We start from the raw sequence: 18,284 nt of genomic DNA on the forward strand, positions 1-18,284 counted from the left end.
CCCATAGTATATGTCTACAGAGTATGAGATCTACACCAGGTATTATCGGTGTAATCAGCAGATCTCTGGGATATTTTTGTTGGGTCCTCACCCACAGGTCGAGGATGCTAGTATAAAATTACTCACTAGCTTCCAAATAAACATGTCCAAATTAAATCATTTAGAATGTAATCACAACAATAACTAAAATAGTAATTCCAGGATTCCGTATCCGTGCTGTTAAAGGAAATTGCAAATCCTGGTATATCCCAGGTTTTTCTTGGAGAGCAGCTTCTGTATGTGGAGTTCTCTACAACACCGCCTTCAAAACTCCTCACCTAAAATGTCTGGTTTTATAGCAGAGTTTTTAATCCTACGATTAGCATAATAACATCCATCCTGAGCTAGGAAAGTGACAAAGTCTTTTGAAGTTTTTGCAGCAAGAACTTTTAGTATAGGATTAGCCAGTGCCATCCATAAACAGTTGAAAAACTGCAAAAACCTTTTACCGCTTAAAGCACAGTATTACAGCTTTGAATTTTTTAAATATCATTCAAACCAACCTGGAATGAATAAAAACAGTGGGCTTTTGACAAATACAAACAATCCAGACTTATTTCTATACTAGAGAACTGTGTGGGTTGGACAAGTACTGAGTTGATAATTAATCTTGCCTACTGAATCAAAAAAAAAAAAACTTTATTTGACAATTAAGTCATAAAAGTATCAGGCATTAACCATAAAATCAATACAAGTTACACCAAGACTTGATAATCACGTAATTCTATGAGTAAACACCATAGGTTACACTATTCATCACCTTGTAAACGCAATGTTGGTGCCTATACATCCAAATAAATAAAAACATTTCATTTCTACATAACGACATTTTATCCACATCGAAAATGTACAATAAAACCAACTAAATATCCCAGACTAGCAATTTGAACAGTTAAACAAATCTATTAGCAGGCAAATAAATAAATAAGTGAATGCAGGTGACTATTCAAAGGGCGCTTTTAGTGTTCATTTGTCTGGACCGTATTATCCAGGCCCATTTTATATATTTTGCCATTGCTATTGCAATTACCGGGCTCGGATCTGTACGCAGAACTCTTAAGGCCTCTTCATGCCTTTGGAAACCTAATAGTCGACAAACAGGTAATACCCATTTTTTACGTGGGGACACGTAAAGAGGGCAAAAAAACACAAAGTGGCTCAAAGATTCTATCGTATCCAGACACTTGGGACATTTGTCCTGAGACCCTATAACCCATTTAGATGAAAAGATACGAATCGAAAGGGTACCTATTCTGAACTGGAAGTAGAGTTTTCGATCAATGGGAGTTTCAATCAAACCCCAGAATAGTTCCTGTCTAGGGTAGGCCTTAATTTCTAGATATCTGGCTGTTAGAAGGGAAGTACTCCCCTTGGCTGATGATTCTAAGCCAATTAGTTCCCAATACTTAGCCTTGAGTGTTTCTTTTGAAGGGAACATCGCATTTTGGGGATCATCCCATAGGTTATTCCATCCCAGTCTAAAAAGTAATGATTTTATAGACCTCAGCCACTCTATCTTATGAAAAAGATCTATTTCCATAATTTCCTTTAGGCCCATAGCATAGTGCTTAAGCTCCTCAGTTGACCATACCCTACGCCAATACAGCAAAGGCCGCAGATTAGCTGTGTCTTGTAAGGTTTTCAGACCAAGGTCCCAAAATAAGGGTAACAAGGGAGTACTTTGCGGCACACCAACGACTTTCCGAATGAACTCACTCTCCATGACATTCAGTCGTTGTGGGTTATTACCGTACCCCCATAGCTCAGAACCATATAGGGATGAACTACAAATCTTCATCGAGTAAATCTCGAGGAGGGGGCAAATAGGTTGTGTCCGCGAAGCTTTAAATCTTTTCAGAAGGAAGCCTGTCTGCTGTTGGAACTTTAGTTTAGACAAGTCCAAGTGACTATTCCAACGCATATTCTTCTGCAGGGTGACTCCCAAATAAGTGAATGCGTCAACCTGCTCCAAGGGTATGTCATTCATAAGGATTACGCCATTAAAGGGTTTGTAAGACCTACACGGGTTAGGGCCATTGATGACCATAAATTTGGTCTTGGCGACATTTATTTCCAGTCCACGTAGCAAACAGAACTCCTCGAAGCGCCGGAGGGTAAGCTGCAAGCCACTCGGAGTTTTGGAAATCAGCAAGGTGTCATCCGCGAACATGAGGACTGGGATGCGATTACCTGCCATAGCCGGGGCATCCGAGGGGACCCGGGAGAGCAACTCGGCCACCCCGTTCACGAAGAGTGAGAACAGGGTCGGTGCCAAGACACAACCCTGCCGTACTCCGCGATCAACTGGGAAAGGCTCCGTTACCTCCCCCTGCTGTCCCCAACGTACCCGGGCAAAATTGCCCTCATGCAAACGAACGACCAGTGCCAACAACTCCGGTGCCATGCCCAGCTCCTCCAGTACTTGCCATAGTCTGCTGCGCGGGACTAGATCAAATGCCGCCCGCAGGTCGACAAACACTGCGTACAATACCCCTTTACCTATGACCACAGTCTTCCAATAGAGGACAATAAACCTAAACACCTGATCTATAGTGCTGGTTTTTGGACGGAATCCAGCCTGGAGAGGGCTTAAGATATTGTTATCCTCCATCCAGGTCTGGATTCTGCCCAAGACCAGCCTACCAAAGATTTTTTGCATGGCATCAATCAAACTGATTGGCCTGTAATTACTGGCCAGCGCTTTATCCCCTTTTTTGTATATCGGGACAATTTCCGCGCCTTTCCAGGATTGGGGAATAGGCATTCCCTGGGCTATAGCATTGGCTAAACAAGTGATGTATAAGCGCCATCTTTGTCTATCATTCAAAAATACATCGGCTGGGATACAGTCCATGCCGGGTGCACGTCCCTGGGTTACCGTATCAAGCGCCGAATCAACCTCCTCAACATTAAAAACAAGGTTATTATTATAAAACCCCCTCTCCTGATAGAACATACTAATCTCCTCAGCACCTTTAGCATATTGTGGCTTAAAAAATTCAACCCAAGAGTTCTGGGGGACATGATTATGGGGGCTATCAGTGATTTCACCCCTCTTCCATTTGAATATGTCCCAAAACTTTTTCTGGTTTTTATCCAAACATGCTATTTTCAGCTCTTGCCACTCACTTTCTTCCCAATCCTTTTTTGCTTCCCATTGGGCCATCCTATAGGACTTGCGAGCTTTTTTGATCTTACTTGAATCTCTTAATTTCAGAGCGACTCCCAGATCTCTACGAGCTAGTTTACAGGAGGCGTTGTACCATTCCTCCTGTTTATTTCTAAAGATTTTTTTTTCCTGAGGAAGGTCTACAGAAACAAGATTTAAGGTTGGTAAATAATTTTTCATGTATTTCCTCGATGACAGCTGGAGGTTGGCTTTTAGATCCTCCTGCCGTGATTGATGTCAATGCATCTTCAACATTGGTCTTAATGCTAGCTAAGAGTTCGGGTTGCTCTACAACTTTGTGCCACTTAAGGTGACGTTCATCATTTGTTAAAACAACGGCCTGACAAGCCATTTCAGAGGCTCGATTCTTTCTATCTCCCAAGCCCAAATCAAAGGTGGCAACTAGTGGATTATGGTCACTTTCAATCCGTGGCGTAACCCCCATATCCAATAGAGTATGCCACATTTTCAGGTGGACCAGAATATAATCTATATTACTTGCCCTGGTTCCATTGTCATAAGTTTTACTACATGTCCTATCTGATGTGGTTCTGCCATTAGCTGCCCTCAGTTGGTTGCCCAGGCAGAACCCTTTCGGATACAGGGCCGCCTCTGTCCATTTACTGATTGACTTAATCTCGAGCTGTGGGACACCCCATCTGAGATCTTCCTCCTCTGTTAGGAGAATATCGTGTGGCCCCAATGGCTCAAAAGTCGTATTAAAATCTCCCGCAACTAATGGGAGCACGTCAGTGGCACAAGTTTCGACAAGGGTGTTCAATTCTAAAACTACCTCCGATCGCTTCCCTCCTGGTAAGCCTCTTGCATATACATTATAAATAACAATTTTAAAATTCGACAGAAAGTTCAATCTGATTCCCAAAATGTCATTGTTTTGAGTTAAAACAGGTAGTATGTTACATTCCAGACTTTGCTTGATCTATATAATCAATCCACCTACTGGCCGGCCCTTGGCCCTTTTTACAGCTGGGATAAAAAAATTCAGGTACCCCAGCATGAACACTGGCTCTAATGACCATGTCTCCTGGAGGAGACAAATGTCATGCTTATTAATAAAATCTGACCAGAGGGGAGAAGATAATTTGGATCCCACGCCCGCCACATTTCAGGATAGAAACATGATGTGACCTGTGGTATTGGTACCCCCTCCACCACTTCTTGTGTTTGACATAGGAGGAGCAACTGCAACAAACCTAAAAAGATTACCCGCATTGCTTAGCGTTTCCTTCTGTGGCACAACTTGTAGACCCCGCTCGCCAGCCCCAGCAATTTTTATTAGAGCGGAAGGCTCCAATTCACCTCTATTACTATTTATAATACACTCCTGTGTTTCTTGAGCTACGGATGGATTTTCATGGTTAGGACACCCTCTGCCATCTTTCAGTCAATCACAATCCGCCAGCCCGGATAACACATCAAATCTATTGATGGACCTAATGTCCCCCAAAGAACATTCGTTTGTCTGGGGTCCCACATGTGTTACCCCTCCTTGTGGTCGAAATGGATGAGCATAAAATGTCTGGTTTTATAGCAGAGTTTTTAATCCTACGATTAGCATAATAACATCCATCCTGAGCTAGGAAAGTGACAAAGTCTTTTGAAGTTTTTGCAGCAAGAACTTTTAGTATAGGATTAGCCAGTGCCATCCATAAACAGTTGAAAAACTGCAAAAACCTTTTACCGCTTAAAGCACAGTATTACAGCTTTGAATTTTTTAAATATCATTCAAACCAACCTGGAATGAATAAAAACAGTGGGCTTTTGACAAATACAAACAATCCAGACTTATTTCTATACTAGAGAACTGTGTGGGTTGGACAAGTACTGAGTTGATAATTAATCTTGCCTACTGAATCATTATTACCTTATTAAAATGGGGCAAGTATACCCAAGAGAAACCATTGATGTGTTACTGTGCCCCCAGTACGTTTACCTGGAATCTCTAGTTATGTGAAGGGAGAGTTTCTTCATTTATCAACACAACTTACTTGAAAAGGTCCTCAATAAATTATAGTCTCGTTCTGCACTCCTACTTGACAAACATTGGATATTGAAAAACGTCCTAAGTAACCCTGGGCATAGTAGCGCCATGCGTAGCTACGCGAAGTGCACTATGCGAGATACCTGTAGCGCTACGCGAACTGCGTAGTACGCTGTTCGCGATGATTGCACAGTGCCGGATGCTTGTCCGCCATGTGCAATCATTGCAAACGGCATCTTGCACAGTGCAAGCGGTCGTTTTCTGCCGCTCGAGTAGATTTTTACTCGAGCGGCAGCTTTCTCAATGCGGACTGGTAGTTTCTCATCGCGAGTGGTTGCGAGCATACGTGAAACCTGACCTCCCCGTGTTGAGAATCTCGCCGGGAGGTTTTTTTCCACGCTCGCGATCGACAACTTGATGTTGCTGATCGCGAACGAGGAAAAAGTCTCGCCGGGATGTCATTTTGCTCGCTCGCGGTCGACAACTTGACGTTGAGGACTGCGAGCGAGCAAAAAATGCCCGCTACGCTACGCAATTTTGCACTGTGCTACCTGCAATTAGCGTAGCACAAAGTACCACAAACTACGACTTCGCGAGCGTAGCGTAGTTGTCCGCCCAGGGTTAGTCCTGAGGACATCAAATTTGGTCCCTCACTCATTGTTAAACTAAATTTAGATTATTTTTCCTCATCCATCTCACCCACAGTAAAATCCTGTGGCTTCAATCTTTACTCCACTTTTGCACTAAGCATGCACAACAAACACAGCCAAAGGGGGCCATTATCACTTAAAAACATCAGTTACTGCCCGCCTATAAACTACAATCCTCATCACTCCTCTTCTGGTAGTGCTTTATTGACAGGCCTACCTAAATAATCACTCACCAAACTGAAAGCAGTTGTTCACTCGACAGAATAGAACTTTATAACCTACAACAATTATGGGCATATTTTACCTATTATAAGATACCTCCACTTTCTAGCTGACCATGGAACCCAGAATTAAATTCAGTATTGGGTTTCTGGCTTATAAAGAAGCTCATATTACAAACAAGCAGAAACTCACTTCATCTAGATGTTCTGAGGTTTGAATCCTTCGACACAAATTCAGACATTCACTGGCGTGCCTCTTCATTCTGAAACTTTCTCCCACCTGACTTCAAAATACAATCCTTCTGCCATCTTCTTAAAACATTTAAAACCTCAAATCATCAGGTTATGCATCTGGAATAATAAAGACAGCAGCTTTACAGAATCTGTGAACTCACTGGACTGTAAACACAACACTCTTGTGTAGTTTACTGTATAATATGATTATATAAATACTTCTTATCCAAGATGAATTTATATTCTGTTAAAGCAAGCTAAAACTGTCTTGGTACAGCTGCTATGCAGAAAACTGTTTGAAAATCAATATGAACACTGGTTGAGGAATTACATTCTTCTGATAGAGACTTCTAACCACAGATTCTTCATCTTGTGAATTCCTAAGGTGTCAGACTGGATCATGAGAATTTTAGTAGCAGTTACCTTGCATTTTGGTAGGGGGCATTATGCGGCTCCACGTTGGGTCTGTCCCACCAGGATAGGACGTCAGGCCGCTATATCTGTGCCACCTCTGCACGCTGTCAGTTCCTTTCTTTCCATGCCTTCTGACTCCGATCTGGAGCGACATCATAGTAGTGTTATTCAGAATTATTTCCCTCAAAATGTATCCAGTGTGTAAGGGACATGTCCCTCCAAAAACCACTGCTACCGTCCGGTGTCAGCAATACATACCCATAGTCCCATAGTGTCTGTCTCTGGTGGCTCGTCTTTAGGCACAGCTTAGCGTCATACGAATGCTGAGCTAAGATGAAAAAGAAGGCCACCTGCGACTACAAATTGGAACTTGCCGTCACAGAACTTCAGAGGAAGTCAAAGAAGGCCTGGTTTCCATTAGAGGTTGAAGGAGCAGACCTGTTCTCTTTCCCGGGTCTGATCTCATGGGGCTGCTCAACATTGAAGTACAGGAGTTCAGGTTAGTCCAAGAAATCAAAGAAACATAAGACGTCAAAGCACAGGTGTCCTTTGTCCCACCATTGTTCCTGTTCAGAGTCATATGCCACTCCAGGTGCTTTCAGGTCAATGAGTGGGTACAGCTGCTTTAAAACCATTTTAACTTACTCTCAGTAGCACATGATCGCCCGATGGGAGGTCACATCACTTTCTACCAACAAAGTCCCCCAGATTGTGGCACACGGTTACTCCCTTCCCTGCATGTCACATCATCCGTGTATGCCACCCACACTGCAAAACCTCTCGAAGGCCCACTTACCCTATTCCAAGGAGCATTCAAGCTCTCTTGACCAAGGGAGCGATAGAAAGGTGCCGACATCTGAGATCGGGACTGGCTGTTACTCCTGTTATTTTTCTGATGCTGAAAAAGGATGGAGATCTCCGCCCTTCCCTCGATCTGCGCCCTTTGAATTTCTTTCTGCAAAAGACAAGTACAAAATGCTCATATTGGCCCAAGTTTAGTCTGTCCTGGATCCAGGAGACTGGATGGTGGCATTAAATTTGCAGGAGGCCTTTTTTCCACATCCCCACCTTGCAGTCTCACAAACGCTACCAGTGGTTCCAACTACTTTAAGAGCACATTCATTTTTCTCCACTCTCCTTTGGCTTTTAACCAGTGCACTTTGGGTGTTCACAAAGGTGATGGTGGGGGCTGCAGCCTATCTATGGAGGTTGAGAATATCAATCTTCCCACATATCTCGAGAACTTCTTCTGAAGGCTGGCTTGTCTCAAGCACTTGTAAGCCACCATCGAACGGTGGCTAACCTGCTGACATCACTGGACTTTTCTATAAACGTTTGAATCCATCACATATTCTACATGAGAGGGTGCTCTGAGACAGCAGTAATCTGCTGTGAGCTGTTTTAGCTGTGTTTTATTGGGATTGTGCAACTCGTTTTTGGCTAGGAGAGTGAGTAAAGTTTTATACAAACAGTATTGTTAGAGGACAAAGTTTGTTAGGCCCTTACCTGCAGAAGTCTAACGTGTGGATTGAGCCTGTCTGTCCCCTAGGAGATTCTGAATAGAGGAGCAGCTTCCAACTCCCTGGCCAGCAAACCTTGTCTGAGGTTGCTGGGACCTTATATAGTCTGCTATTGGATGGTATATGTGTGCACTGATTGGTGGTTGAATCTGGTGGGTGTTTCTATTGGATTAGGGTTAGTGTTCTCATTTGTTGGTTATTGAGGGTTCTGAGTGGTTTCTGGGTCAGTGATTCAATTAATATAGGTTTGGGAATAGCGCTAGGGTTAGGCCTTTTATTGGACTTAGGGATTAGGGTTTTGTGCCTGATTGAGTGCTTGGACTAGTGCAATGAATGGCTGTAAGGTCTTGGTCCCTTGTTGGTTCTAGAGTTTAGGGCTAGTGTTAGGATTGGATAGGGTTAGGGTTCCCATTGGCTGAAGGGGTCACCCGACTACTAGGGCGATAAAAGGCCAGGGTTTAGGGCGTCTCAGCCTGGGTGTGGAGGCTAAGGGTGGAGAGGAAAGGGGAGTTGCCTGTTTGAGCCTGTTCGAGACTGGTCGGGACCAAGGCCAGAACTGCTGCCCATTTTATCATTCAGTATTACCCACCCTACCCCATCCACATCCACAAACAGAGTAACACACTCACACCAAATGTACTCCACACATTTACTACAAACTAACCCTATGCACAATTCAGTGTCTCAGCACCCACTACAAAACCACACATATACACCCTTCTATCCCAGCTACCACACATTTCCACCATCACCTACAAACAGTTCACAACTTTATCCTATACCACTAACCAATCCTATTTATCACTAACACAACCAAATTCCACACCATACTTAACTACAACCCATCCAGACACACACACTCAACTCTAATTACTCCGAACAGACCCCCATTATCACTAACTAACATATACTCAGCCTTTCATCATTTGTCCAACCAACACCCCCCTCTTCCTTCTACCATAATAACACAAACACACAACACATACACTGCATGGCACAACACATTTTAACTCTTGCAACAAACCAGTCTAAGACCAACACTCTTACCTCCACTTCATCCCTTTCTATACACAACATACACTTTACCCATAAACACATCACCACCACCTCTACCTTACAACTTCCACTCGCAAACAATACTATACAAACAAATCCATCTCATGAAACAAATACACCAGCACCTCTTTTCACTACTCCTAAAATACAAAACACAACAAAATCTCCCAAGCTCAACACCTCTTAATACTTACCGTTACAAAATACAATCATACACCCACCTTTCAAACTACACAAAGGAGCAAGATCCAATGCCAAGCTTTCTCTCTTCTACCACTCCTAACACACACACACAGCAACTCTCTTCCAACCGCCTCACATCCATTGGACAGTTAGAACCTTACTACATGACTAACATGCTGCACCACCACCCCTGACTCATACCCCTTCCGCCCTAAACACACGCAAACAATATAAGCAACGTGCCACACCTCAACTTCGCTATTCCATGTCTACTGCACAACAATGTTAAACCACAAAAACAGCACAGCATACCATCTCACTCTCAAACACCGTGTCCACCACCTACACACACAGATCCATCAAAATGCCTTCCTAGCCAAGGACCACATTACAGAACAGCTACACGATTGCTATCCTAATACTGCTAATACCAGCACTGAAAACACACCTTCTACGAACCCACACAATACTGATCACTCTTCTACAAAACAAAGTCGCACTGTCACCAAAGCACATTCTCTAAACTGTCTACTAATAAATGCTGGATAGCGCTCTAAAAACAAACATCACATCTACGACCTTCTCGCTGACGCAAAACCAGGCATACTGTTCATAACTGAATCATGGTTGGGAGATGATATGGCTCCAGTCCTGTATGAAGCCATTCCTCAAGTCTATTAAACGATCACCCAAAATCTCAAAGGCAAAAAAGGAGGTGGCCTAGCTGTTGTGTTCAGGCAAACATTACATATCACTGAAGTTGACAACATCTCCATAAAGAATTGTGAGGCTCTTCTAACCAGATGCAATCCTACACCGTCTTCCTCCTGTAACTTCCTGCTCCTTTACAGACCTCCACCTAGCAAGGTGACATTCCCAGACACACTTCTAGATATGGTTTCAAACCTGATAACAATACACTCCAATCTATGCATTCTGGGTGACCTCAACATTTGGTTTGACAAACCCAATATGCCCCCATCCGAAAACAATAATCACTGGCCTAGATGCACTGAACCTGCATCAGATCATCCACAAACCCACACACATCGCTGGACACATTCTAGATGTAATTTTCACTAATACTGAACTAGTTAACTTTCAAGCTATAACTCCAGTCACATGGTCAGACCACCATTTGCTTGCTTTCCAACACAAAACAGCAGTAAGCGACTCACCTAAAACTACCTTACGTGCATCCACCTATCGACTGTGGAACAAACTCAATTTGGAACACTTGGAAACACAACTAACATCCAGTACAGATCTGGAAACAATAAATTCTGTTCAAAAACTGTATGAGTGGCTACAGGAAGCTTTTGACATCCTAATACAACTCAAAACCACACAACAGAACAAAAGAAGAAAAACAAACACCTTGGAGAAATATAGAGATAAAAGACATAAAACAACAAATTAGAAAGCTGCAACGTACCTGGCTCATAACAAACACCAAACAAGACAAACTTTACCTACATAAAATTAACAGATACTAGTCCGCTATCAAAAAAGCTAAGAAAAGATACTATTCAGACAGAATTCAAATTGCTAAATGTGAAAATAAAGAATTCTATAAAATACTCAATACATTTAGTAACCCAAATTGTCTAGAAGAAACTCCTCCCATTACTCAAGATTTCACAGACAAACTGCCAAATAATTACACAGACAAAGCAGACACTCTGGACACGTACTTAAAACGGAGGCAAAGCACACACACTAACCCTTTTACAAAACGACAATCCAAGAATACTCTAACCCACCCCCTTCGTTCCTTTCAAAACATCTTGCACAATAAGTTTATGGACCTGGTCAAAGCAAGCAGGCCTGCAGGCTACCCTTCTGACCCATGTCCACTGCAAACTTTCAAGACAATTATTTTAACAACCTCTTTTGCCACTCCAGTAAGAAGAATCATCAACGATTCCTTAACTACTGGAATATTTCCAGAAGAATTCAGTCATACATATGCCCTTTACTGAAGAAAACAAACTTGGACTCACTGAACCCTGACAACTACAGACCCATTACAAATGGACATTTCCTGGGTAGAGCTGGGTAGAGCAGTGTTCACCCAGATGTCACAATTCATTGAAGAGAATGGCATACTTTTAGTCTTCCAAACAGGATTCCATCCGGGAAGATGCACAGAATCTGCCCTCCTTGCCATCTGGGATGACCTGAAGAATACAGTTGACCGCAATGAGGTTGCTGCGCTACTCCTCTTGGACCTCTCGGCTGCCTTTGACATGGTTGACCATGACACTCTGAAACAAAGACTCTATGAAGCCGGCATAGAGAGGACTGCTCTAGACTGGATTGCGTCCTACTTTCGAAATAGAGCTAATGTCATCATACCCCACCTTTCTCATCCAAACCATACTCCACAAAAGCAGGGGTCCCTCAATGCTCGATCTAGTCCATGCTTTTCAACATCTACGTGAAGTTATTACCGGTACTGATCAATCAATTTCAACTCTATAGCTATGCAGATGACACACAAATACTCCTTCAACTGGAATCCCCCAAAGACATTGGAAACTCTTCAATTTTCAGCTCGCACAGAGCCTTGGATCAGTGAATGACTTGGAGCCATCTCAAATTGAATGCTTCCAAAACGGAAATACTCATGTGTGGCGATTAGAAACATTATGACCCACTTTCTGCCAGGCCTGATGAACTGGGATCACCACCTAAAGTATCAGAGGAAGTAAGAAAACTCTGAATGACCATGGACTCCAAGCTATCGATGAATACCCAGGTGGACAAACTAGCAAGATCATGCTTTGTCACTAAAAAAAACTCTGCGATGAATCTTTCCCATTTGGGATTTCCACACAAGGTCCAAGATACCATCTCTCTTGTTCTGTCCAAACTCGATTACGCCAATAGCCTCTACCACTGATCGCCTTTAACAACCATGAAAAGACTATAACGGATTCAGAACTTGGCTGCCAGACTACTCTTGCATATCAAACGGCAAGACCACATCTCACCTGCCTTGCAAGCCTTGCATTGGTTATTAGTTGCCAGAAGATCCACGTTCAAGCTGCTTTGTCTCACCCACAAAGCGATACACGGAATGGACCGCTCTTCATCAGTAATAAAATCACCAAACACATTCAACAAAGGAACCTCTGCTCTTGAGTGGCACCTCACCTCAAAATCCCAAGAAACAAGAAAATATCCATGGGTGGCACATCCTTCTCTGTTCAAGCAGCCAAACTATGGAACTCTTTATCCCCCAACATAAGATCCACAGACAACCACCTTATCTTCGGAAAACTATTCAAGAATTAGCTCTTTGCCAAATAAGCACCATACGCAAACAGAAATATACAGCATATCCCTCTGTATACAAGCATTTATTTGTACTATAGATATGTACCTATCTTTGTGTATTGCTTTGTATAAACATGTAGAATAATTATGTTGTTAAAAAATTAATTGAATAAATGTTTAAGTACAACATCACTTGAAAAACAGAGTTTATCTAATGTATCTTTAAATTTACATATACTTACTTCATGCATCTATATACCTTCAATGTACCTGGATCTATATACGTTTTATTTTTCTCCTAAAACATATTCAATGCACTACCCTACTTCTCATCCTATACATCTATCAATATCTTTAATCTACATATATCTACCTCCTTTATGCATCTATATACTTTCCATGTACTTATGGATCTATATATTTGTCACTTTCTTCTAATTCAGCATATCCAATGTACCACCCTATTTCTCACCCTATACCTCTCTCAATATATCTATTACCCCAACTTTCTGACTCATCTCAAACTTCTTTCTACTACTCTTTCCAATGCACTACCCTATTTCTCACCTATGCCTCTATCAATATATCCTCTACATTCGCTCTCATTTATCCAAAATTCCATACCACTACTATGATCCCCAAAATAACTCTTTCTAGACTCTCCCCTACTCTACCCCTCCTTGCATCATCTGACACCTCTCTTACTATAACGATCCCCCAAAACAAGCCTTTCTAAACTCTTCCCTCTGACTTTTCCCCTCCACATCCCTTTATTCATCCCAAGCCTCCTCCTGCTGCGATGACCTCCAAAACAAACAACAACAAAAAAGTCTAAATGCTTCACTCTTCTATCCCTCCAGTACCCTTTTCAATCAAAATAACAGACTAACATGTCCACTTCTCTGATTTCATATTTCACTATACTAATTGTCAACACTAATCCTTTATAGCGTGCTACTCGTCAAAAAAAGCGCTTCAACACCCCATCAGGGGTAACAAACGCTATATAAATACAAACCTTTTTTTCCCTCTTCTATCCTTCTGAATCCAAATAACTGACTAACCTATCCAGCACTCAAATTACTTTCATATTTCACTATACTAATTCAATACAAATCCTTAATGGGTTCTGGAGTAGTGTGCTACTCGCCGAAAAAGCGCATTGATGCCTCGTCAGGGGTAGTAAGCGATAAATAAATGCAATTACAGTACAATACATTAGCTCCCCTTCATTTGAGATATCCTGGAGAGAGTGATTCCTTTGAGCCTTAACTCTGCCTCAACAAGTCCAGGACTTTCGGACTGTGGCTGTGATCCCAATGGTTGGGCCCTTGATCTAAGTTTCAGTAATAGTGGCTCTGGGGCTTTTTGGCCACTTGTCTTCCTGCATCCTGATTGTGGATTACACCAAGTAGTACATGCGGGCTGTGCAGTGGGATCTGAAGTCTCGGTGGGCTCAGCATCAAGGGGATCTGACAGAGTCCCTCTAGGTGTCGGAGAAGATGGCGAAAGCCCTGCAGTGGTGGCTGCTCAACCTCTATTGAATGTCAGTTGGGGAGGCCACCTGGGAGAGGTGGAGATCAGAGGACTCTGGTCTCCAGCTGAGACTCGTCTCCACTTCAATCTGCTGGAGTTGCGAGCTGTTTGCTTGCCACTGAAGGAGTTCATCCCGACCATCAATGGGAAATAGTGCAGATTTTCACAGACAACACAACTGCAAGTGGTATTGCAACCAAATGGTTGGAGTGGGGTTGTGTTCCTATGCCAGGAGGCTCTACATCTCAGGAGGTGGCTGAACTTTCAGGGCATTTCCCTCATTGCCCAACATCTGGCATATTCTTTAAATGCAAGGGCATACAACTCAGCTAATGTTGCCTGGCAGATCACAACTCGCTGTTACACTCCGAGATGTCACAGGGCATCTTTCAGCAATGGGGAGAACCCTGGATCGATCTGTTCACCATTGTATAAAATGTGCAGTGTTGAAGTTTTTGCACATTGAAATTCCCAGGGTACTCCTCCCTCAGAGGTGCGCTACGTTTCAGCTGGGGCTTGAGACTCCTGTATGCCTTTCTGCCCCTACTCCTCCTACCCAGAGTGCTGAAAAAGATCAAGAAAGACCGAGCCCAAGTTATCCTAGTGGCTCCAAAGTGGGCAGGAAGAGTGTAGTACCTGGAACTTCTGTACATGATTATTGTCCTTTGATCAAGCTGCCCCTTCGAAATGACCTCCTGTCGCAGCAGCAGAGTCGGGTCCTGCATCCGAGCCCACACAGTGTGCATCTCCTTGCATGGAGACTGAGAAGCGACAGATGATGGGTTTTGATCTCCCTCCTGAGGTGGTTGGGGATGATCTTGGCAACCAGGCATCCATCAAGCAAAACAGTGTACGCAGGGAGAAGTTTGTTGCTTGGTGTTACCCCCTAGCATCTATGCAAAGTTGTCTCACATCTTGTTGTTTGGACTGTCTTTATCCTGGCAAGACCTTGCTGTGGCATCTGTTATCTTTCGGCAGTTTTTCGTTTGCCAAATCAGGCAGCACCTTGCATATCTCCGATTGGAATAGTTTTTTTGAAAGGTATTATCAACATATTCTTGCCAACACTTTGTGATGACCTAGGGGGACCCTAATTTGGGGCATTCCCTCTGAACCGATGCATAGCTGTTCCTATGTCTTTTAACTATCAAGACTGTGTTTCTCATTACACAATATCTGCAGGGCGAGAGAGTGAACTGCAGGCTCTGTCCATCCAGCAGCCATACACAGAGTTGTTACCCGACAAACTGGTTCTCTGGACGAAAGCGGCATTCCTGCAGAAAGTATACATACACACCCTTCCACACTGGGCAAGTCATCACCTTGCCAGACTTCTATGCTCCACCTCTCCCTACTAAGGTAGAGAAACGCCTCTATTGACTTGACCCTAAGAGGGCCCTCAGTTTTTTTAATTGATCTGAACAGAGACCATTGTTCGAAAGATCAACTGTTTGTTTGATCTTCTCTGGGGTGAAAAAGGGGAAAGCAATGCAAAAGAGAACCACCTCCTGCTGTAGTGTGATCTGTTGTAAGATCTGCTATCAGAAGAACAAGTTACTTAACTTTCGTGATGCCTTTTCTGGTAGAGACTATCCAAACACAGATTCCCCACTGACCCACTCCCCTCCTCATTCTGTGGAATGGACTCTTCCAGTAAATTAATAGGACCCCAATCTAAAGTTCTGGGAACTGGCATATTCTCATTTCTGTGGGCTCTGCGTCTGATGGCGCGGACTGAAATCAGAAAGAAACTGACATTCGCACGTGGAGATGTACAGATTTAGTGGTCATGTCTGGCATGGAACAGCACAACGCCACCTGCAGTCGTGTTTAAATTGCTATAAAAATTCTTCCAATCTAGCCTAGCGCCTAGGGGAATTCAAAAGGTGCGGACTCTGGTTACATAATTTCTACCAGGAGGGGCATTACTGAAGGTAAATAACCTGTTCATCCCTTCTGGTCAGAGATGTCTATAATTGATTCCAGCTTGGGAAATTAGGAGAATAAACAGTGAAAGGAATCTCCAGTGATTCCTATTATATTAAGAAGTTTTATTTAGACCACTCTAGTTCTTCAAGACCTGTGTGTATCACATGTTTGAGAGGAAACCTGTTCTACAGTTCTAAAAGATTCAACTTTGTGGATAATGATATGAGTCAGTTGGAAATTATATTATGTGCTGAATTCTGTCATATCTTTCTTTACCCAGGATGGACGGGGATTTGGGATTGGAGAACTTGTCTGGGGTAAACTGCGTGGATTCTCCTGGTGGCCAGGGCGAATTGTATCGTGGTGGATGACTGGCAGAAGCCGGGCAGCTGAGGGTACTCGTTGGGTGATGTGGTTTGGAGATGGAAAATTTTCTGTGGTAAGTCAAATGAAAAAACGCGGACTTCTCTTGCTTGTGATGCACCTCATATTAAAGTGACCAAAACTACAAGCCATGGTGTCCAGTATCATCTTGTTTCCAAGACATTCATTAGGTTGGCATTTTAGTAAGAAAATCATATTGAAAATAGATCAAGATATTTCTAACCAGTCGGACAGTTACTTCTATCCCAAGATTACAAAAATCATTAGACACACTCTTACTAAGAATGAAGCATGTATAGATAAAAATACAAAATTCATAATTGTCGCACTGCATGAAATTTCCTTTATGACTACATATATATGCTTGTGCAGTGTTATACACTGCTGCATTACAGAACGGATGAATTGAGCACATTTTCTCTCAAGTATGAAAATGGATACGTTTTGAAGCCCAAGTGATTGTGTTATCCACCTACTTTTCATCTCCATTTAGTGCTGACTGACTCACCATAAATGTGGTCACAAGTAAGCCTGGTCAGAGTTCCTGGAGTTTAGCTACACAGTACTCCGGGCAGTGACCCAAAAACTCCACCGCGCTATGCAGAGTTTCGTAAGTGGCGGAGTTGGTTTGATCATGCCGTTCGCGTTGACTTTCAGCGCCAGGTGTTTGTCCCGCACTGTAAAATCAGTGTTACCGCCACCGTGCAAAGCACAAGAGGGTGCTGCTTAGTTTCTTGGTGCTAGAGTAGATTTTCTACCCGAGATGCAGCTTACTCAACGCGGACGGTCAGTTTTCTCAGCTTGATCGGTTGCCACCAATTACAACCGCCAGTGTTGAGAAATATGACCCCATGCGTTGAGAAGTTTCGCTGGCAGGTGGATTTTCCTCATTTGCCAACTTGACATTGCTGAAGGAGGATAAAAACCCCGCTCTGCGGAGTGCGGGAAACTCCGCGAACAGAGCAGAGTTCACCGCCCAGGCCTAGTCACTCAAGTGCCTTATTCAGTAGAATATTTTATATTGCTGTGCTGTTGTATACTTAAGAGGCCGACTGTTCTCTGCACATTTAAGTTTGTTTAGTCTATGGAACTTCTGCTGGTTACTGGCTTCAAGAAATGTTGAAAACTGCTCTGTCGTATCTTCAACTGACATCAAAAAATCCTCATTGGACTATTGGAGGCTCTCATCATTTGTCTGCTACTTGCTTGCTTTGTGATCATTTTTCAGCGCACGGTCTGAAGACTAGTGTTTTTTGGTTCCTGCACTTTACCATGAGTAAGCAGCGCATTGTAAGTGAAAATCATGAGCACATCAATTAGGCTCAGTAACTCGGAGATTTGATCTGGCTGGACAGACACTCCTATATATTTCCGGAAAAAAGTAACATGTTTTCACCTCAGGTTTATACTCCAATCAACAAAGCTTCACCTGTCTGGATGGAGCAAGAAGCCTAGTTCCACCAGAGCTTGGTCAAAGGTCCCAGTATGGCCTATTCTTATTAGGCATTGTACCAAGATACATTCCAGCCATAAATCCATCAAAGACTCATTTTATGCTACAATACTGGCCTGACACCTGAAAGGATCTATTGGTGTCTTGAAGAGTTAAGACTCCTACTGTTCATTCTACTGTTCATTCTGTGTCATCAAGTGGCGGTAAATGGT

General features: G+C 43.0%; 1 protein-coding gene across 9 annotated transcripts in view; it reads left to right on the forward strand.

Moving 5' to 3' along the window:
• The window catches only part of DNMT3A (DNA methyltransferase 3 alpha), a 1,939,932-nt gene that overhangs the window by 1,164,817 nt on the left and 756,831 nt on the right, over positions 1 to 18,284 (forward strand). For all 9 annotated transcript variants that reach the window (XM_085613211.1, XM_085613216.1, XM_085613220.1 and 6 more), the window contains one exon: positions 16,516 to 16,674. In XM_085613211.1, the coding sequence (XP_085469337.1) occupies positions 16,516 to 16,674 (159 nt within the window). The remainder of the gene's footprint in view (positions 1 to 16,515; positions 16,675 to 18,284) is intronic.

This window comes from Triturus cristatus, chromosome 6, assembly GCF_964204655.1.
Source record: "Triturus cristatus chromosome 6, aTriCri1.1, whole genome shotgun sequence".
Taxonomy (NCBI): Eukaryota; Metazoa; Chordata; class Amphibia; order Caudata; family Salamandridae; genus Triturus; species Triturus cristatus.